Source organism: Trachypithecus francoisi, unplaced genomic scaffold (genome assembly GCF_009764315.1).
Source record: "Trachypithecus francoisi isolate TF-2019V2 unplaced genomic scaffold, Tfra_2.0 Lachesis_group4, whole genome shotgun sequence".
NCBI lineage: Eukaryota > Metazoa > Chordata > Mammalia > Primates > Cercopithecidae > Trachypithecus > Trachypithecus francoisi.
Genome location: NW_022681469.1, coordinates 44,772,099 through 44,794,598, shown reverse-complemented (window position 1 = coordinate 44,794,598; position 22,500 = coordinate 44,772,099). Strand labels below are relative to the sequence as shown.

Genomic DNA, 22,500 nt, shown 5'->3' with positions numbered 1-22,500 from the left:
AACATGGTGCTTGTGGCAAAAACTTTAAAGTTTAATTATAATATATAATTTTTATGCAGAGGAGGCAAATGTCAGGACTTCTTTATTTTGAGTTAAGTTCTGGTCATTTTTTAAAAAGCAGAGCAACTGCTTATATTAAACTGGAGTATTTCATTACATGTGTGGATTTAACATTTCATTATGCCAAAGGTTGAAACATGAGTGAGAAAGTTTGCTGCAAGGACTGTTATTTATATTTTCTCATCACACTTAATTTCCTTGCATCTCTGCCACAAGTAGCCAGTTAGGAATTTTTTTTTCAATACATTTTCTTTTAATCCTTCTAAAATATCTGCTTCATTATTTGAACCCATTAAAAGAAGATACATGTTTTAAAAATTATTTTAAATGCCATTTTGAAAGTTGTTTTACACACTCTTCATTTCACTAGGCTGCCTTGGCAGAGAGCAGTTTACCTTTGCTAAGTAATCCTGGACTGATCAATAATGCATCCAGTGGCCTACTGCAGGCCGTCCACGAAGACCTCAATGGTTCTCTGGATCACATTGACAGCAACGGAAACAGTAGTCCGGGCTGCTCGCCTCAGCCGCACATGTAAGTGTGGTTAACAGACTCTCTAAAGGGAAGAATCTGTATTAATACGCTTCTTAAATTTAGTATTTTTTCTGAAGTTTTTACTGTTGTATCAGTTAAAAATACAAATTTAAGTGGAGTTAAATTATACCATGTTCATAATATGACAAAGTTGATCAAAATCGGTTTTACTTTTTTAGATTATCTCAAATACCCTATAATTATTGTTCCAGCAGTCCTCTACAGATTCTTAGTACTACTAACATTCTCTTGGGCGTAAAGCAGTGTCTACGATGAATCTACATCTTATGGGTCATTATCACAGTTTGGTTTGTATGGTGCAATAAGAATATTCATGATGGAATAAGTTGTTATAATTTTTACTACTATTACAGATCTCTAAACTATTTATGAACTGTAGTCAAGATATTGCCCATTTTTATAAACCGTAAAATGGAAAGTTTAACTGTTACCCACGGTTTACATAGAAGCTAGTAAAGTGTAACTTTTTGCCTGTCTTATAAATCAGTGTAATTATATATTCAACTTTAATTACTGGTGTGTCTGTATTGGCAAGGTTTATATGTTATATTTTATGCAAGACTACGATTCCTATTAATATTTAGCAGCTAACTATATCATTAATTACTCTAAAATCTTTCCCCTACCATCTTTTTAATGGAGCTGAGAGAGTAGAAGTATTAAAAATTGATGTATTGTGGATTTCAGAAATGTGTATGACACTTTAAAAAATGCCTGGCTTTATTCAATAGTGTCAAGCATATTAGTGTCTTGTTTACTAAAATGTATTGACCCTGGTAGAACTGAGAATTCAGAGGAAAAAAAATTTGAATCTGAATAATGAAGGGTGTGCACCATTTAGCTATCATTAGTCAGGATGAGTTGTAACTTATGTCTATACTTCCTAGAATTAAACGTCACATACTTCTAATTACAAGTTATTGAGGTAAGATTAGTCCTTTCTCTCATTTTTATATTGTCTTCCTTTATTTTTCCATTCAATATCTAGTAAAAGGTCTGAAAGAGAAATATGCTCTTTATATGTACCCATTTTCACTTGACCTTTCACAGGGTATGATATTTGTTGTCTTTTTAAACATTTTATTCTGTTTGACATATTAATGTCTTTAAGATCATATGCCTAATTGCTTTATAGCACTTTTACTCTATCACCTTTGCAAAAAGCACACCATGAACATTAATGTGTTTTATCAGGTTCCAAACCATTACTTCTTCAAAATGGAAAAATTTGTCTTTTGGAAGTGTCTTTAGATGTATTAAATAATACAAAAGAAGTAATAAAACTCGAAGTAGAAAGAACATGAATATATGCTCTTGAGAGTAGCAGTACTCTAAAACAAGGAAAGTGAGCAATCAGACAAAAGTTTTTATATCCCCGCTTTATCCTATCAGCCATGCAGTGGGTAGCTTGCGGCCTTTTACTTTCAGCAGTTCTCCTGAGTATGCTAATGCTCACTCCCTGTATAAAATGCTAAAACAATAAAACTTTAAAGAGCAAACAAGAGTTAGATCCTGTTTGCCGCTTTAAAAAAAAGACCTATTTCAGAGAAATAAAAGACATTCCTAATAAAAGTGTTTAAGCTGTTGGTGCAACTCCCTGTGTTCATATGCAGGATATAGCGGTTGTTATAAACTACCTATAGAGGATATGTAAAGACTTATTTTTTAAATGTAATCGTCTGGTGCTAAAAATATTAAAATAAAAAAAGATTAATGAAATAGTTTTTTAAACATTATAGTTTAGAACCTGAAATAGTAATTGGGCTAAATTGTAGCATTGTTAGATGGGTTTTGTTTTTCATTTGGCAATTGCTACTTCAGACTTTTCATTATGAAAGTTAATGAAATATTTCAGAGAAATATTAGTATGTATTAGATAACATCTAAAAATTATACATATAATGTCCAGTATAAATTGCTGCTACGGCTTTATAAAGTTAAAATGTTCATAGTTAATATATAACACATTTTTTGCTTATATGAATTAGTGCATGTGAAAAACACTTATGGTTTATTTTCCATAGATAAAAGGAAAATTTGTCTTGGCTCGTTGAAAATAGATTTCAGAAAAAATAAAAATTAAAAGGAGTGTAAATTTTCCGCTTTTCTAAATTGTATCAATTATAATCAAAATTTTAATTATCTTGCAAAATATTGAGTCAATATTCATTCTTAAATCTGTCTCCGCTGCTGTCATTAGTTTTTTGCATAACAGATGTCAAATATTTATGGAATATTTCAGTATTCTCTATCTTCACCTCTATAAAGTTTTAAGATGCTTGTACTTAAACCATGTTATGTATTTTATTAGGCAAAGATAGAAATATTGATCTAATTCTCTCAATCAAAATTTGGTTGTATATAATTGAATGCATTTCAAAATACTTTGGAAATTAAACAGAAGTGAAATAATTTTTATAAGACATTTACATAGCATAGTTTTATCTCCTGAAATGAAGTCACGTTACTTGTTGTTTTAGAGGGGGGCAGTTATGCTGATGCAATTGTAAACAAGAGGAAGTAGGGCCTAGTGGTATCAGAGCATAGGTTGTAATGCCAGATTGTCAGGGTTCCAATTCCAGATTCAGTAGTTAATAGCCAAGTGGGACTGAGCAAATTACTTAACATTTCTTTCCTCAGCTTTCTCAGCTGAAAATGAGGTAAGTAATAATATAATGCTTCTTACTTCATAAGATTCTTGCAAATGAAATGAGTGCCTGGAACATAATAATTGCTCCTTGTGTCTCCCATAGTGCTGTGTAAATAGGTAGCAATTTCTATTGTAATACCTCACTGTTACTAAAAATGAGTCTATGAATAATATGAAAATATTTTTGTATTTTGCATTTTAATACTTGTTTCAAGGCACACTGTAAGTTTGTGGTTAGTTTCATTGACAATCCATTTTCTTCTCCTTCATTCTCCTCTTATAATTCATAAAGTAAGCAGATCCATAAAACTGAGACAACATGAGACCGGGCACAGTGGCTTATGCCAGTAATCCCAGCATTTTGGGAGGGCAAGGTGGGAGGATTGCTTGAGGCCAGGAGTTCAAGACCAGCCTGAACAACATAGTGAGACCCTGTATCTACAAAAATAATTTGAAAAATTAGTTGGGTGTGGTGTGTGCCTATATATAGTCGTAGCTACTCTGTAGGCTCAGTCAGGAGGATAGCTTGAGCCTAGGGAGTTCGAGGTTACAGTGAGCTCTGATCATGCCATGGAACTCCAGCCTGCACCACAGAGTGAGACTCTATCTGTCTCTAAAAATAAAAAGTGAAACAATATGACACAAGGACTTATTATAGGTAGCACATTACTGAATCAGTGGGATAAAGGATTCTTGAGATAAGAAAATGTTATCTGAAGTTTTAGGCAATGAACAACTCAAATAGAACAATACCAACCCAGAATCAGGGACTTATCATGTGTATCTTGAAAACATTGAGTATTAGTTTTGACAGGAATTTAGAATATATAAGGGAATATAGAATTTAGAATATAGGAAGTGGGACCAGACTGCTGAGTGACTTAAATATCAAGCTATGGTGTTTGTTTCAGTCAATATACAGCTTGTTACTGTTATCAGCTTGAGTTTGACATGATCAGAGCTATGCATTAGGAAGAGTATTCTAAAAGTGTACTGAATGAACCATGACTTAATGAAACTCATGTATAGGAGGATATGCTGAAATTGGGAGAGACTGGAAGCAGAAAATTAATTCTGGCAGTATGTAATATCTAATGTAAGTACAAGACTAGGAGTGGAGAACAAATAATCCATATAAGAAGTGCTGTGAAAAGAAATACCAGAACAAGACAACCCATTGAATGCTAGGGACAAAGAGGAAAATTGGGAAAATTCATAGCCACTTTGAAAGTCTGCAAAGAGAAATAGAGGACCCAAGAAGCAGGTTCAAAAGGGAAGATGAAGAATTCAGCATTTTACTTGAGGAATCTAAGAACCTAAATATCATTAGATTCAGGAGAAAACACTGATGCTTTTTTTGATTAGTCTTTTAATTCAACTCCATTATAGTAAAATTGTACATAGTAGAATATGAGTATATACCTGAGGTTGGTGGAGATGATGTTTTTTGAAGCATTAGAAGAGTGAAATAGATATGGTCTGGTGCTTCTTACAAATTGTGGAGAACAAGAGATGCCAAATTATCATTTATATTCCATACTCCATATTTTAACCCTTTTCTTCCATTCCAGTTTTCGCTTTATTCAGTGTCCTGAATAAAGGCCTTTTTCCAAATTAATGCATTTATTTCCCTCACACTATTTGAATTTCTGCCCTTTCCCTTTTCTGGTTCCCCTCTACTCTCTTACCTAAATTCTACCTTTCCTTACAGGACTAGTCCTATTTTTTTCCAAGAGGCTTTCCCAAGGAATTTTACCATCAGGACCATGCACTCTGCTCCACACTTCTAAAGAACTTGCTTCCTATACCACTATTTTGGACTGATACTTTGTGTACATGTGTGAGTGTGTGTGCACATGCACGTGCACGTGTGTTTATACATACATCTGTGTTCACTTTGCAGATATCCCTACCTTAATGACACGTCCCTTAAGGACAGAGACTATGTTTTAGACAAATTATAGTATAAGAAACCCCTAGCACATTCCACTATGTCAAGTAAGCATTCAGTAAAAGTATGATACTGATTATGAAGAATCAAATTGGAGATTACAGTTACTTAGAAATGGTTTGACCTCACAAAGTAATACTTACAGGAGTATAAAATCCGGGGTTCTCCTAGAATCTTGAAGAAGGGAGAACAAAAGAGATTTTAGAAAGAACAGATGAGTAAATGCAATGTTCATTTTTATGTGGGAGCTAAGAAATTTTTCTTTTTTTTTTGGTTTCTCTTTCTTTTATTTTTTTTTTATTTTTTTTTATTATACTTTAAGTTCTAGGGTACATGTGCATAACGTTTATATCATGTATAACTCCCCAATGCAATCCCTCCCTCCTCCCCCCTCCCCCTGATAGGCCCCAGTGTGTGATGTTCCAATATTTAGAAATTTTTCTAAATATTGGTAGAGTATACTTCTTAAGTTTTATTTTTAGTTGTAATTATTTAATTAATATGTATTTTATAACCATTTCAATTTATGTGACTAAAAAGTGGCTTTCCACTTGGAGTAGAATGAGGCCCCTTCACCTCGTTCATGATTATCATCCCGGACCTTGTTAAATTTTATTTACATTTTTGAAAGCAGATTGAAAACAATTATCAAAATTTATGCAATATAAATCAGCTGAATGTTTAAGGGGAGTTCAGCAAAAAGTAAGAAAAGTTAAAGCCAGGTGAAATTGTATAGATTCTACATAATAACTTTTTGAATCTTCTTTGACTGTTTTGACTCAACTACTTGTTGATTCAAAGTAAGTACTTGACTTTTAAAACATTTTTATTTTCTGTTGCTGTTCACAGAGTCCTAGAACCATCCGTGGTGTGAATGAAGGAAAACAATACTTTAAGTGTCTGAGCTGAGTATCATTACAATTTATAATATTGTTCCCTTATGCACCTGAATGCCAATATTCTCTTTTTCAGAGTTATATGGAATATGAATTAAAAATGACTAGCTTCCTATTTTATACAGACATTTACCTCTAAAAGTGTTTAAAAAGTTAGGATTGATGCTGTGTTTAAACTGGAATAACTTGAACTTACTGTCTTCTCAAATGACATGAGAAGAAAACATGTAGACTAGACCTGGAAGATGAACGCATACTGATACAATCAATCCATTTCCTGTCTCCTTCCCAACCTGAGGCAAGAAGTGGAATTTAATGATGTACCCACCATGTTTAGTTCTACTCAGTTGTTTCTTTTTTGTATTAAGTAGTTGTTTCTCCTCATTCTCAATAAGTTGGTTCAGATTTACTGTTTTTCCTCATATAAAATGTTAAATGAGATTTCCATTTTTATATTTTCGAATGTTGTGTCTAGAGATCAAAATAAATGTTCTTCCCTAGCTGGTTTTGTATTGAGGGCTTTACTCACAAAGCCTCCCATTGTCATGCCATTCCCCTTTCTGATTATTAGAGTCTCCTACTGTTGAGTTTTCAGATCTTTTCTTATATGTCATTCCTGACTCCTCTTAGCCTCTATGTCATTTCAAAGTTTTGCTTGCTAAATATTCTATATTCGTTGTAGGTGATTATTATTTTCTCCTGTTAGTGAAGCAAATATTTGAAGCTTGAGAGTTAAAAATCTTTTATATAGAATGTTAATATGTTGGATATAAGATAAGAAAATTAATTTGTTATGTCCTTAGAAGGCAAACCCTTAGGATAAGAAAATAAAAGGCTGAGGTGTCATATAAAAGGAGTAATGTAGTATTATTTCAGAATTGCAGTAGAGATCACAAGATTTTCTTTAATTTGCATGTCAAATACTTATTCAACACGCTCCAGAACTTTGTGTACATCACATACCCCAGTCATCTTTACAACATCCTCTTCTTCATAACCTAAGTTGTTAAATCATTTCAGTATTATACTTTGGCCTCTCCTGTTGATAATATTTTGCCCCATAGATAGCTAAAAGGGGGTCCTAGACCCCCACTGGATTAAACAGTATTGAAAATCTAAACTGTGAATTGTCACAAAACACAATGAAAATATAAGTGTATAATATTACATTTCTTCCTTCTATTCTCTTTGGTTGCCTTAAAATTTAAATTGCTATTTGTAGGCACATGTAGAATTTGCAGATCCTACATCTTTGGTTGCTGATATTTTATATAAAATCCCTACAGATCTTAGATCTCTCTGTGGACAAAAGCATTTGAAATTGGAGTGGCTCTGTATTTCAGAGGAAAGCAGTTGAAAGTGACTGACAACTTGAGCAAATGGAATGCTCTTTCTCATTGTTTTCATTCCTGTTAAGCCTGTACTATTTTTGCTGATGTTTTGGATCATTATGTTGCATTGCGAAACTCTAAACATGAAAGCTTTTTTTTGCCTCACATATGTTTTCATAGATTTTTTAATTACAATTTTTCAGTCAACTTTATTTTTTTTCTAACATTTCCGGTCCTCTTATAATTTTTGTTCTGATTTAATTCCATTTTTATTTAATCTCTAAACTTTTTGATTAACTTTGCTAGTTAGCTTTGAGATCTCTTTCCAAAGTGATTGTACAGAACTTATGATTATGCCAGCTCTTTATCATCTCATCTTTTTTTTTAAGTGCTACAAGTGTGGATCAGTAGCTGCTGTTCTTTTTTACATTATTCCAGTCCCCATATGTGGCACTTACAACTCATTCCAGTTCCTCTTAATAAAAAGATCCTCCCAGAGATACAGTGCCTTCAGCTAAAAAGTGTTATATCCCCACCGTGCCAATTGTGGAAATTTGTGGGTTCCTATAGGGTTTTGAAGGATTTTTATAGAACTATACAGATGATATCTGACATCCGTGGTGTGAATTCCCACAATTTAGGCAAAGTGTGTCAGAAAACTTTTAGCTGACAGTATTGTAGCTTATTGCTTCTGTTTTATATCTAAAGAAGGTACTTTGTTAGAAGATACAACTTCATTTGCACTAACACTAGTTGAGCCTTAAAAATTTCCTTTCTGTAAGGGTCAAAAAATGATTACTGAATTGTTAAAGAAGGAATAATGCGTCAGTATTAACTTTTTCCTACTTTCAGCACCAGGGGGAAAAAATGAAGATCTTATATACTGCTATGGTATTTTAATTTCAGCTTTCAACATAGAACTTGGGAAGTGGATATATGTTGATAATCAGAGGCATTTAATGAATAAAGAGACTGTCATTTCAGAATATTCCTTTATGTGAAGGTAATTTACATGATAAGAAATTATGTCTTAATATATGTTAAAATTATGTGCATTTTGACTGCTCTGGCAGAATTTAAAATTTACCACTCACAGAAGTAACATGTTATACTTGAATATTTCAACACCAAGAAACACAGGGTTACTACATTCCATAGGCAGTTTCTATCATTAGAATAGCATTAAATAATTTATATAAGCAACAGATGATCAAATCATTTCACATAACTACTGAAAACTAACATTCTTTAGCTTGTTCAATGTTATCTTCATTTTGAAGACAAAATGAAGTAAAATCAGCAAGACACTTACAAGGTAGGAGGCCAAGTCATCACTGATCACACAATGTTATCTTACTATTAAAAAAATTATATTTGCAACATTAATCTGAGGTTCCTTTTGTTAATTAGCAAGTCAGAGAAAAGACATGGTGCACTAGAATTAGAATAAAAAGTACATATTGTTGGCTGGGTGCAGTGGCTCCTGCCTGTAATCCCAGCACTTTGAGAGGCCAAGGCGGACAGATCACCTGAGGTCAGGAGTTCAAGACCAGCCTGGCCAACATGGCAAAACCCCGTCTCTACTAAAAATACAAAAATTAGTTGGGCACAGTGGTGGGGGCCTATAATCCCAGTTACTCAGGAGGCTGAGGCAGGAGAATCCTTGAACCCAGGAGGCAGAGGTTGCAGTGAGCTGAGATCATGCCACTGCACTGCAGCCAAGGTGACAGAGTGAGACTCCATCTCAAAAAAAAAAAAAAAAGTACATATTGTTTTTACTCCTTAGTCCATCTCATGTTTAGAACTAACAGTATATAACTAAGAAAAACTCAGGAGAAAACCGGAGTTTGAGTCAGTCCTGTGATTTAATTTGAGTGAAGGAATAGTTTCAGCAAAGCAGTGAGTCTCAGAAATTAGGCAGACCTAGTGACATGAGCAATATGTAGTCAAGGTGGAAAGTAGTCTCTGTAAAGGTATTCCAAGAGACAGCTTCACCAGGAGCCAGCAACGGATGGGTAACAACTCCAATAGGGCAGTTTGGTAATAGGAAATAGATAACAGTTGAGAAAAATGGGTAAGCCACATCCAAAAGAACTGCCACAGCAGTAGGGCTCAACTACAGGACTTTGAGGTCAAGGTCTTCAAGGAGCCAGAATACAAGTTAACAAATGTAATTACAGAGAAACTGGAACACACACCCCATATACTCATACCTACCTATCTGATTTTTGACCGAAACTTGATCCAACAAATAAGGCAATAATACAATTTTTGGATTAATGATTCAAAGGAGAATTGGAGCACAGCAGCAAGACTGACTTAATGGCAAAGTGTCAAGATGTGATTTAGACTTTATTTGTCTGGCCAACAGATTAGACATATAAGGGTCCTTAGATCCACAGCTGAATGTTTATTGACAGTTTTCATTTATGAGACACAAATTGGAATGGTACCAATTGTATCTCAGTGGCCGACTAATTTGTTTGTGAGATTGGGCAGAATATATTTGTACTTATCAATGATGAAAGTAATTACATCTGTATTTTCATTTTATTACAGCTGTTTTGGTCACAACTATCACTTTTATAAAGTCAGATAGAGTGATAAATCCTAAAGAATTTCATGGTGTTTTTTAAAAATTGACTCTACAGCAAAGCTATCTGAAATTGTTTGGGAGTGAACCTAAATCATGTAAAATTTAGTTCCTTTAAACAATATTGCATAAATTTAAATACATTTCAATATAATGTTGAAGGTAAGAACAGGAAATTTTAGAGAAATCTCGATATACATATATATGCATGCAGTTTATAAAATTATGTTTCACTGACCTTTACCCACCGTTTTGTTGTTTCTTTGGACTGATACTAGACTTTTTTTTTTTTTTTTTTTTTTTTTTTTTTTGAGATGGAGTGTCACCCTTGTTGGCCAGGCTGGAGTGCATTGGCGCTATCTCAGCTCAATGCAACCCCTGCCTCGCAGGTTCGAGCAATTCTGTCTCAGCCTCCTGAGTAGCTGGGATTACAGGCACCTGCCACTACACCCAGCTAATTTTTTTGTATTTTTAGTAGAGAGGGGGTTTCACCATGTTGACCAGGCGGGTCTCGAACTCCTGACCTCAGGTGATCCACCCGTCTCGACCTCCCAAAGTGCTGGGATTATGGGTGTGAGCCACCACACCTGGCCAGATTGATACTGACTTTTAATGGAACTTTATAACTCCACCGTGGAATCAGATCTCTTGAGTTGTAAGATGTAATTATAAACTGTCATCATTAAGAATGGAAATACATCTTAGAAGAGAAACTTTCATCACAATTATCTGAGAATAATATTCCTTTGCCATCAATGCCAAATGGCTGCAATTTTTAGAAAATAGGCTAAGGGAGGATAACATTTTTATCCTGGCTCATGATGAAAATTAAAATTTATTTTGATGTTTATCATTAGCCAGGGAGAAAAGGTGTGGGAAATTTAGTAGGGCATTTTCTACTTATATCCTGGATAGAGGAAACTACACAGTTATATATGGAATGTAGAATCATTTGTTCACTCCAGTTTTTGAATCCCCTTTTCATAATTGCACATTTCTGTAAGAAGGAATATTTTCATTTTCATCAAGAGATAAGGAGGAGGATTATTTCTGTAGAACTGAAGTGATAGCCTGAGTACTGTCCTACTGGCAGCTACTACATGCAAACTCATTCAAATAAAAACAAAGATCAATTCATTTAACACTAGAATTTTTATGTCAAATGTTATTTTAATTTACCAAATAGAAAATCTTGAAAGATAAGAAATTGGAATAAAGAACTACATAAGTAATTACTCTGTTGTATAATTTCTTAGCTGATAAAAGTTAAGAACATCTTTTTTCATTTCTAGTAGTTTTAATTGGACATCTTTCTTATTCAGTCCTATAAATAAGATAGCTAAATGCTTTTCTAAAATATACTTAAATTTAGAATGTAAAATCTAAATTTTTGTGGAGAAAGCCTGGTTTATCCTTTCCAAATAATAAAATCTTAAGTAGAACGAAATAAACAATTTATGTATGACTGTATAATTAACTTTAATTACTAACACTTAATTACATTATTCTTAGATCAGCTCTCATTTTTAAAACTATTAATATGACTTCTGTTAAAAGTGAACTTTTCTACTTAAAACTTTAATGGCACTTATATTATTAGTTTTTTTCTGTGATATGTTAAATAAACTAAAACATTTCCCAAGTGGTAAAACAAAATATACTCTAAAAGTTACATAGATTTAAGAAATGAACTGTGTATCATTTCAACCTGACTTCACACAAATGGAGATAAGTAAACTTGTCATCTTCATGAATCTACCATCAAATTCCAAAAATAATTATATACTTTCCTTTATATATACTAGAAAGAAATGAGTAAAATTGAATTTCCATAATTTCCATTTTTATATAAGCTTCCTAAATGAGCATCAGTGTTTTTACCAGTTTTCCTGTGAAACTTTGTCTTTGAAAGAAAAATTACTTTTTTTGGTATCTTCTGTTTGACATGATTATATTTTCCAATGTATCAGTCAATACAGGTTAGCTACTCAAAAGTAACAAACGAAAACAAAAGTTAAGCTCAGGAAATGAAATCTGTCTTAAATAATCCTGTGCTTATATTTGGAATTCATTTCACATCTTGAAAACAGCAATGTTAGAGTAAGCATGAGGGTTTTTGCCATTGGCAAATTGGAACTAATTTGAGTGAAAATTTATTCAATCACATATGAAATTGATAAAGTGCTAATCGTGGATTTTATTTTGAATGCTTAGATACAAAGAGTTATCATCATTAATTCAATCATCTTGTGCCAAGTACTGAAGATTGTAGATGGTTAAAAGAAAATCTCTCCTTTTTACAGCATTTTTTGAATCTAGAAGGTTTTTGATGCTATTTTGAGAAGTAGTCAAAATCTATGCATATCAATGGAGAACATGTGACTGTAGCAATGCTCAGTCTATTTTGATATTTTTAAATGTCATTAATTAACAGGACATAACTATATAAGAGGCAAAGAAGAATTCATAGGATTATAAACGTTTTATTTATTTATTTATTTTATTTTATTTATTTATTTTTTTTTTTGAGACGGAGTCCCGCTCTGTCTCCCAGGCTGGAGTGCGGTGGCGCAATCTTTGCTCACTGCAAGCTCCGCCTCCCGGGTTCAGGCGATTAGCTTGCCTCAGCCTCCTGAGTAGTTGGGACTGCAGGCACTCACCACCAGGCTCGGCTAATTTTTTTATATATTTTTAGTAGAGACAGGGTTTCTCCATGTTGGCCAGTCTGGTCTTGAACCCCTGACTTCAGGTGATCCACCGCCTTGACCTCCCAAAATGCTGGGATTACAGGTGTGAGCCACTGCAGCCGGCCTAAAACATTTTGTATTAGAGCTAATTAATGTATCCCATGTAAGTTAAAGGTATCCAAATTAAATTAAGTAGAAGTTAGGATCAGGACACTTTAAAATGAAGGATTTGAACAAGTCTATATTAAGTGGGTAATAGATGCATGGTTCAAGGCCTAGACACATTTTGGTATATTTAATATGTTTCTCAAATACTATATGTGTAAGTTCATTTGACAGGATAAAGTTTGCTATATTGGATGAAATAAAATCAGTTTCCATAATAAAATTGAAGCATCAGAGCCCTAACACTGCTTCTGAGGATAGCTTTTTGAGTGTTCTCTGGGGAATAACATTTTTTAGAGTAATGATCCATGATTACTATAGAAGTATGTTATAACTTTCAGGTGTGCTAGGAGGGAGAAGGCTAATCATATCTATAGGGTTTTTTAAAAGATGTATTTTTTTGTAAAAAGTTGGTTATTACTTTTAAAAGGTATGCTATTTGAATGTATTGGATATTTTCTCAAATAACTAGAATTATAAGAAGAAAAGGTGTAAGGGAACTGCCTGCAATTAGTAAACCACATAAAAACAATTTTAATGTAGTCTAAAATTTAGTCTTGCTTTATAGATGTTTGATAAAATTAACATCACATTGCTGGAAATTGCCCATATTGTAGATATGAGTCATAAATTTTAAGTTTTTATTCACAGCATTTTTTGACATTTGTCATAAATGAGGTCAGGAGATTGAGATCATCCTGGCCAACATGGTGAAATCCCATCTCTACTAAAAATACAAAAAATTAGCCGGGCATGGTGGTGCGCTTCTGTAGTCCCAGCTACTCAGGAGGCTGAGGCAGAAGAATCACTTGAACCCTAGAGGCAGAGTTTGCAGTGAGCCAAGATCATGCCAATGCACTCCAGCCTGGGTGACAGAGCTAGGATCCGTCTCAAAAAAAAAACAGCCTTAAGACTTAAAATCTTTATTTCTTTATTGTTAACTTCATGGAATTAATAAACACTACATTTCAAAGAAGACCTGATTGAATTTGCATTGTGCCAGTGAGTCTCTCATAAGTGATAACAGTATGTAAATATTCTAATCATTAACATTTGGTAATACCTAAATAAGCAAAGGAGAGAAAACATATGATTCAATTATACTGTTTAACACCTATTGACTTAAATTTTGAACATCTCAGTTTAAGAGAACTTTATTCATAGTACTTTTTTATTCTAAAGAAAAATAGGAACAGTTTATAGAACCTTTGACTTAGTCTTGAGTAAGGAGAAAATGAATAAAATTGACATTCCTCTAGGGAATGTACAGTGTGACCACAATCTAAAAGGACAAACTTTCCCTTTATAATTTGTTTGCTTTAGGGTATAGGCAAACATTAACATTACTTCTGCCTTTCATTAGTGCCTTAGGTACTTGTAAATTTCACAACAAAAGCAACAAATATTTTTAGGCAACAAATTTGTTTATCAGTGTATCAGTGTAGTTAGTCCTCTGTGTTTTTGGAATGTGCCATTAATGAGGGTGGCTGTAAAACGGTGAGATTAAACTAATTAACTGCTACTTTGCAATGTTTTCAAGTAGAGACTTGTGAAGTTGAATGACCTACAGATGAGTTTCATTCATTTAAATGGGATAAACATTTATTGAACACCCATTGTGTACATCATACTCTGCTAGACTGTGGCAGATGATCAGTGTCTACAGAGGTAAAACTCTAATAGAGGGATAAGTACATAGGTAGTGCTAGAGACCAAGTGAAAGAAGAACACCCATTGTGTACATCATACTCTGCTAGACTGTGGCAGATGATCAGTGTCTACAGAGGTAAAACTCTAATAGAGGGATAAGTACATAGGTAGTGCTAGAGACCAAGTGAAAGAATGGACGGGGTTGCAAACAAATTGTGAAGTCAACGATGTAAGCATGCACATGCACACAGGGAATCAGAAGAGACTTCATGAAGGATGTAACTTTAAGTTAGGCTTAACATTAAGTCAATTTTTAGGTTGAACTTTATGAAATTATTCATATTTCACTGCTTTTTTTTTTTTTTTTGGCCTAATAAAATAACCATCTTAAATGTTTCATCCTGGTATTCAGCAGAGATGAGGAAAGACAGGATAGATGTAAAGGACATGAGGAGATGAACAAAGATGACTAAAACATGGGTTTCATTCAGATAACAATGACTCCTTTGCCTCAGGATGAGCAGCCTGCCTGGATGGGGATACCTGTGAGATGAGATTGCCCAGGAGTTTGAAAGCCATATCTTATAGCTCATTAATTTCCAAGTTGATGATATGGTAGGGACATTGCTTAAAGTTTACCAATTATTTGGAGATGCTTAGCAAGACCCTCAAGGGTGTATGTTACCCACTTTCAAAAAGCCCTACGTGCTTGCTTTTATGCTGCTTCTCTCTGGAAATAGATGACTTTTTTTTTTTTTTTTTGCTTGAGAAACTAGCAACACTTTATGCCCTTCCTTCAATATTCAGTTTTAAAATATATTTTTCCTTAAAATGCTATAAGAACACAGATGAAAAAGTAAAAATAAATAAAATGTGCAGAGACCACACATCAATGTTGTGGCCATTGCTGTTACTACCACCTTAATCACAAAGAAGACTGTGGTGGAATTTTTTTTCAGAATCTTTTCATCTTCACTTTCTAATATCCAAACTTTCTGAGATTCACTTTCATTGCTCCTGGAGCAATTAAAATAACAAATATAAAGATTCGTAGAGGTTGCTTGAGAGTAATGAAAAGTTAAGATGTATTGATTTTTAACTTTCAGTATTTTTGACAGATTTAGGCTCTTCTATCTTCTTGGTAGAGCATAAAAAGAAGTATTTCATGTACATTGTAAATTTATAGAGTTCAGTGATGCTATCTCAGCTCACTGCAACCTCCGCCTCCCAGGCTCAAGCAATTCACCTGCTTCAGCCTCCTATGTAGCTAGGATTATAGGCACCCGCCCCTATGCCCAGCTAATTTTTATATTTTTAGCAGAGATGGGGTTTTACCATGTTGACCGGGCTGGTCTCGAACTCCTGACCTCAAGTGATCCACGGCCTCCCAAAGTGCTGGGATTACAGGCGTGAACCCCCGTGCCCGGCCTACATTGTAAATTTAAAAGTAGTAAATGCAAAACCATTTTACTTAACAACCTATAAATTCTTCACTTCTTTCCACCATTTCTAATCCTACCACTTTAGTGGTCTGACCATCATTAACTTATTACATTTTTTTTAGTAAGTTCCCATTTGGTAACTTTACCTGCAGTGTCCTACACTAAGCCTACATTTTGCAGATTCATCTTTATGAAACTCTTCTACTTTTTCATTATCCTGCTCAAAAACCATTAATAACCTTTGAGCAGAGATTTAATTTAAACATCATGAAATGCAACTCCAAGGCCTTCTCATCATCTGACCTCATTCTGCTATTCTAACACACACACACACACACACAGACACACACACACTATCACCAGCCCTCCTTCCTCTATGCATTCTCAGGGTTCACATAACATGTCTGCAATTCTCCATTTTTCCTATTTCTGGTTGGAATGTCCTCTCTCTCATCTCTGCATAATAAAATTTTTCACCTATTACAAAGCCCAGCTGAAGTTACACCGCTCTCCTTCATAGAGCATTTACTGATTGGATTGTCAGAATTTATCTCCCCTTTTATAATACTTATCTACTGTGGCATCGATCACATTCTGCCTTGCGTCAAAGTTACTTGTATATATGTCTTTCCTCCTCTGTTAGACTGAAAACTTGATGATAACAGGAACCATTGTCCATGTAGCCCCTATCCCAGAGGTTTACACACAATGTCTATTGACTGGATTTTTTTTTTTTTTCACTTCTAACGAGAAGTAACTTTTATTCTCCTAGAAGTACTTCAATTTCAGTTACTGACTTTGTACCTCTGTCAGGGAATAATAACAGACTTTATATCTCTCCATCACTCAATACTTCTCTTTCTCCAGTTGTCTAAAGAAGTTCCAAATATATTTCTAAATCTCCCAAGTGTAAATTAAATTAAATTAGGAGCTGGCTATGCCTTTGTAAAATCAAGAAACGTAAATTGGTGTTTTTTTTTTGTTTGTTTTTGTTTTTTTGTAGTAAGGAAAAGGTTGTGTACTGAAAGGAACAGTTAACTTTGAAGTCTTCTATTTCATAGATAGAACAATTTTTAAAGCATTTGCAATGAATTCCTGGATTCTGGTTTGCAGAAATATTCATTATTTGCCAAATGGGTAATTTGCATTAAAACTGAAGTTGATGTTACTTCAGTGCCCACTTAAAGGGATGTGATGTTTTATCAGGCTTAGAAAAACTACTACCAAAGTAGACATAAGTCCCTTCTATCTGTGACCTTCTATGCCAAAGGTTTGTACTCTTCAATCTGTAATAATTCAAGTACTTGGCCTATTTTAGGTGCCTAGTAAATAAATGAATCACTGGAAAGACTATACCCCTTACACTCCTGCTATGTTAAAAATTTACCAGGAGGCTGAGGCAGGAGAATCGCTTGAACCCGGGAAGGTGGAGGTTGCAGTGAGCTAAGATCGTGCCACTGCACTCCAGCCTGGGCAACAAGAGCGAGACTCTGTGTCAAAAAAAAAAATAAAAAATAAATGAGTCTACTTATTATTTTTTAAGTTCTCATAAATTAGACAAAAAAGTTTTTTTCTTTGTTTTTGTTCTTGAGTTTTTAAAAAACTAAATCCTTTTTTTTTTTTTTTTTTTTTTTGAGGCTGAGTCTTGCTCTGTCGCCCAGGCTGGAGTGCAGTGGCCAGATCTCAGCTCACGGCAAGCTCCGCCTCCTGGGTTCCCGCCATTCTCCTGCCTCAGCCTCCCGAGTAGCTGGGACTACAGGCGCCCGCCACCTCGCCCAGCTAGTTTTTTGTATTTTTTTTTTAGTAGAGACGGGGTTTCACTGTGTTCGCCAGGATGGTCTCGATCTCCTGACCTTGTGATCCGCCCGTCTCGGCCTCCCAAAGTGCTGGGATTACAGGCTTGAGCCACCGCGCCCGGCCAAAAAACTAAATCCTTTATGTTTCACATGTTAGCATCTGTTTTATTCCTGGAAACAACTAATTCTATTTGCTTAAAATAGTACCTACTTTACTTATTATTAAGGATTCTAGCAAGAACTGAATTTTCTCTGTAAGATACCTAAAACTTTGAAGTTGAAGAAAGTAGTGCATAAATTTCAATCAGTTGGGGAAAAACAGCATAATGAATGTCTGAACCATCTAGAGGAGATCTTCAAATCCAGAAAGGGGATTTTATCACCAGGATAGTCAAGAATTTCTCTCTTATTTCCATCTGAACTTGTTCTTACTTTACTGTCTTTAATGAATTATATTAAGAATACATGTGTTTTAATGCTGTTAGAACATTGGCATTCTTCTTAGAGGCAGGTCAGTTTTCCAATTGTTAACTCCTCCTGTATCACTTAATTGCTACTTTTCTTAGGACACTTAGGGCTGGCAATCTTGTGAATTTGTTTTTCTTATACTAGACTACAAGTTCTTTGATAGATATTAAAAGCCTCACTGTGCCTTATATATAGAAGATACTCAATAAATTTGTGTTAAATTAATGATTGGCAATAGGTGATAATGTTAATATGTTATTGGCTTTTCCTGTCAAAGTGAGATTGATGCTCTTTACATCATTATAGATACAGGGGACTTCACTCAATCCACAACATAAAGGAATTCCTGGAGGAAAATTTGGCTTTTTCCTGGAGGAAAATTGAACTTATATATATTGCTACATCTCTTACATTTTCATTATTTAGTCATATTAAGTTAATCTATTTAAGATTTTTCTAGCTATAGGTATATTATCAGAACTTCATAAGCCCCAACGTGCATAGCAAATGTGATGCAGGCCTGGATCAATGCATGTATGTTAATGACTTTAATGACAAGCTAATGATGAGGCCTGTGATGGATGACTGAGGAGAATAAATGTAGAAGCACTATGTACAGAGCATTTCAATGATGGCTCCTCTACTTTGAAATTTACTTTCTTCTGTTGATCTGAATGTGATCTGAGACATAACCTGGCTTAGTATTTTAGTGACCCAGAATTTGTTGATAAATAACTTTTTGAAATAATTATAGCAATATGTTGTGTTATTTTGTTTTCTTTTATTGCCTTAAATGTACTTTTAAGGAAATGTGACTAGTCATTAATAACTCTAATGCCTGGCATCTGATATGTGAGGCAGATATATCTGTTTCTTGACTTTTTTGATACAGTAATAAAAATCTCACTTTAGGAAGAGGTACTGAAATACTTTTAGAGCTAATGAAGCTCATACAATGTTTAAAAATTAATTTAAGTATTTATACCATACTTTCTTCCAAAAAAGATCATAAGGTTATTATATATTATGACCGTGTTCAGTGTTTATTGATCACTTATGATCCAGGCACTATTCCAGGTGTTTTACATATATGCAAAATAATTTAACCCTTATAACGAGTATATGAGGTAGTCACTTTTTTCCTTGCTTTATGGGTAAAGAAATGGAGATACAGAGAGGTTAAGTAGCTTTTCCAAGGTTGCATAGCTAGGAAGTAAAGGAGCCAGGCTTCAAACCCAAGTATTTTATCCTCAAAGCCCACTATATTCTTAACCACTTAATCACTGCTGCATGACTAAAGATTATAAATGAGGTGCCTAAACTATTCAGTATTACTTTATACCACACTTAGAAGTTAATCAAAATACTAAATACATAAAATGTATCATGGTAAATTATATTCTTATAATTAAAAACCTGTAGATAATTCTACATGAGAAGAGGATTCATAATGAAGAGTTGGTGAGCACAGAAGAGAGTTTCTTTAAAGGGATTCTTGTATTTTGTTTGAATTGTCAGGGATGTTTCTATGTTGGAAAGAAGCATTTTTGTAGAAGAAAACCTAATTATTCTATGGTAGTGTAACACATGGCACCTTGAAGAATTTGGAAAAACGAACACTACAGAAATATCCACTTTTTCTTTCGAAAATAAGTTAAATGGCTCTCATACCCTGTAATGGGGCAAAAAGAGAAAGAAATTGCTAATGGTCACAAGGAGAGACTAATTCTCTATTCATCCTGCAACTCACAAAAGTCATGTGGCTTCATTGTGTTCCATTTCTTTTGAATTGGCATATAACTTGACAAGTGAAAACATGGAGCACTTTGAGAACCAAAAATGAGAAACCTAATATAAATAGAGATAATTATAATAGAAAATTTATTTTTATTGAAAAATATTCCACCAATTTATAGGCATAGGTACTGTAACTTTCAAGCAATTTTATTTTCTGGAATGTTGAAACTTCTCTTGCTACTTTTTATTTCTTTCTCTGATATTATATTGATGGCAAATAGATCTTTTTATAATTGAGCATTAATAATTATTGACTTTAGTTTGCTTTATTTTAGGAAATTAGCAGCCTAACATTGTAGCCATTGGGGAAAATTTTATTTACAGCTTTCTCAGCTCTGATACCTTTTTCACTAATTCTGAATGGAAAATATTCCAAGAATACTTAATTTCAGAGAGATATCTTCTCTTTTCGAATTAGTGCAGTGAAACTCTTAATGATTTCATGGCACGTAACTTATTCACTCAACAAGTATTTACTGGGTGCTATGTGTAATGTCTCCTAATCGATGAAGTTCATAGTCTACTTGGCAAGATAAAGTATAGCTAACAGTAGAAAGAGTTAAGTGACAGTGCATGTGATTAAAGCAATATGGGGTAGCAGAAATAACAAGGTTCCAAGAAACGTTCTAGAGGCCAGCATTTGTGTTAGTCTCTACTGTACCTGTATTCAGACACTTAGACAGTCATTCCTTTACTCATCTGTAAAATGGGAAGTCAAATAACAATATCTGTACATTAGATACAGTTTTAGGATTCAAAGATTCTGTAGTTTTGAGCATCAGAATGACCAAAAAAATGCTTTGGAGATTCAGAGTAGATCAGTGAAATTTGGACAGGTCAAAGTCTTTAGGAAGTAGACACAGTGTGAGTTGATCCTTAAGTGGTACACAGTATGTGTGTGAATAGGCAGAACAGAGTAGAAGGATGTTCCATGTATACATGGAGAGTTGAAAGGGGAAACACAGCCTGAGTCTCCATGAAAAATGTCTTGGAGTAGGAACAGAGCACAATGTTTATGGGATGATGTTTTGAGTCTGGAATGGAAGTTATTATTCAGAAATACTGTTGTACATAGGTAGGTGGAGGTCAGATCATAGTTTATTGAGAATGGCTGAAGGGTTTTGGTTTAATCCTGTTTCAACCCCATGTCTCAGTTCAGACATATTTTTATATAGGGCAGTGGCATAATGAAATAAATAAAGTTCTTACATATTAAAATTTTCTGAGACTACAATAGAACATACCTCTTTAGTCGTTCTTTTTAAACATTTTTCTTTATGTGCATTTTTTAGAGACAGGGTCTTGCTATGTTGCCCAGGCTGGCATTCCTCCCACCTCTGCCTCCCAAGTAGCTGGAACAACAAACATGGCTTCTATGTGCTTGTTTCTAAATAATACATCCTACTTGTTATTCCTTTTTATCAAGAACTTAAGATTTTTCCACAAAGTTCTTTATTCAGATAAAACCCAATCCAGAAAGGTGAACCCAAATGGACCAGATGCATATGATATTGCAGTGCTTTCGCTGAGGAAACAGTTGAAATGCAGCAGGAGATTCGGAAACTGTCAGAGGAGGGGGACCTCGGAGGTCTTCTCAGTGTCCCGAGTGTATTAAAAAACACTCCTGCACAAGAGCTCATATCTGTAGCTAAAACTATGGGATGCCCAAAATAATGCTTATTGACTTGAAGGCAGTCACCTAGACCACTACTAGATATCTATGTATGTGTCTTGACAGTAACTCAATATCTATTTAGAAATACTCAGCTATTAAAGCCTGAAAGTTTTGAATATTCACAGGTCATTTGTGAGACCTAATTAGAAAAAAGTGCAATTATATTAACCTTAGGAGTTTATTCTAATTATTTCCAGTACTTAGAGTTTAGCATTCTCTAAAATGTTCTGAATCCAAGATTAAACCAGGAAAATCTAAAATTATAAATTCAACTTACAACTATTATTAAATCAAAATGTCATTTTTTATAAAAGTCATTAAATGAATATGAACTTTCACAAGTAATCTCATTAGAAGATTTCATTTGTATATTTTAGAGGGTACTTTGGGAATATTAACATTAGATTTAATAAATGTTTAAAATTCTGCGCATGTCTACATGATACTGTAATATACTCGTTGGTTCATCTATTATTTTACTCAAACTATTGGCTAGTTCAATGAACCATTTATTCAAAGTAGTTGTTGAGTTCAATTGGTAGTTTTTTTTAGTGAAAATAGTTGGGTTAGTCTGTAAAATAACACTGATAAACATCTCTTATGGACACCACGTTTTCCTAATAGCACATTTCTAACTTGCAAATCGGCTATAGAACATTTTATTAGAACCAAATAGTTTATTTGTCACATACAATAGTATCTACAAACTAGTCATATGCATACATTAGAGTCCTATTTTTTTATTTATGAGTAATTCTTTATTACATAGTATTAGTTATTTGGG

General features: G+C 34.0%; 1 protein-coding gene across 1 annotated transcript in view; it reads left to right on the top strand.

Annotated features, from left to right (window-relative positions):
* FOXP2 (forkhead box P2) overlaps positions 1 to 22,500 on the top strand; it is a 624,730-nt gene that overhangs the window by 593,819 nt on the left and 8,411 nt on the right. Inside the window, exon 20 of the mRNA XM_033192941.1 lies at positions 431 to 594. Coding sequence (XP_033048832.1) covers positions 431 to 594 — 164 coding nt within the window. The remainder of the gene's footprint in view (positions 1 to 430; positions 595 to 22,500) is intronic.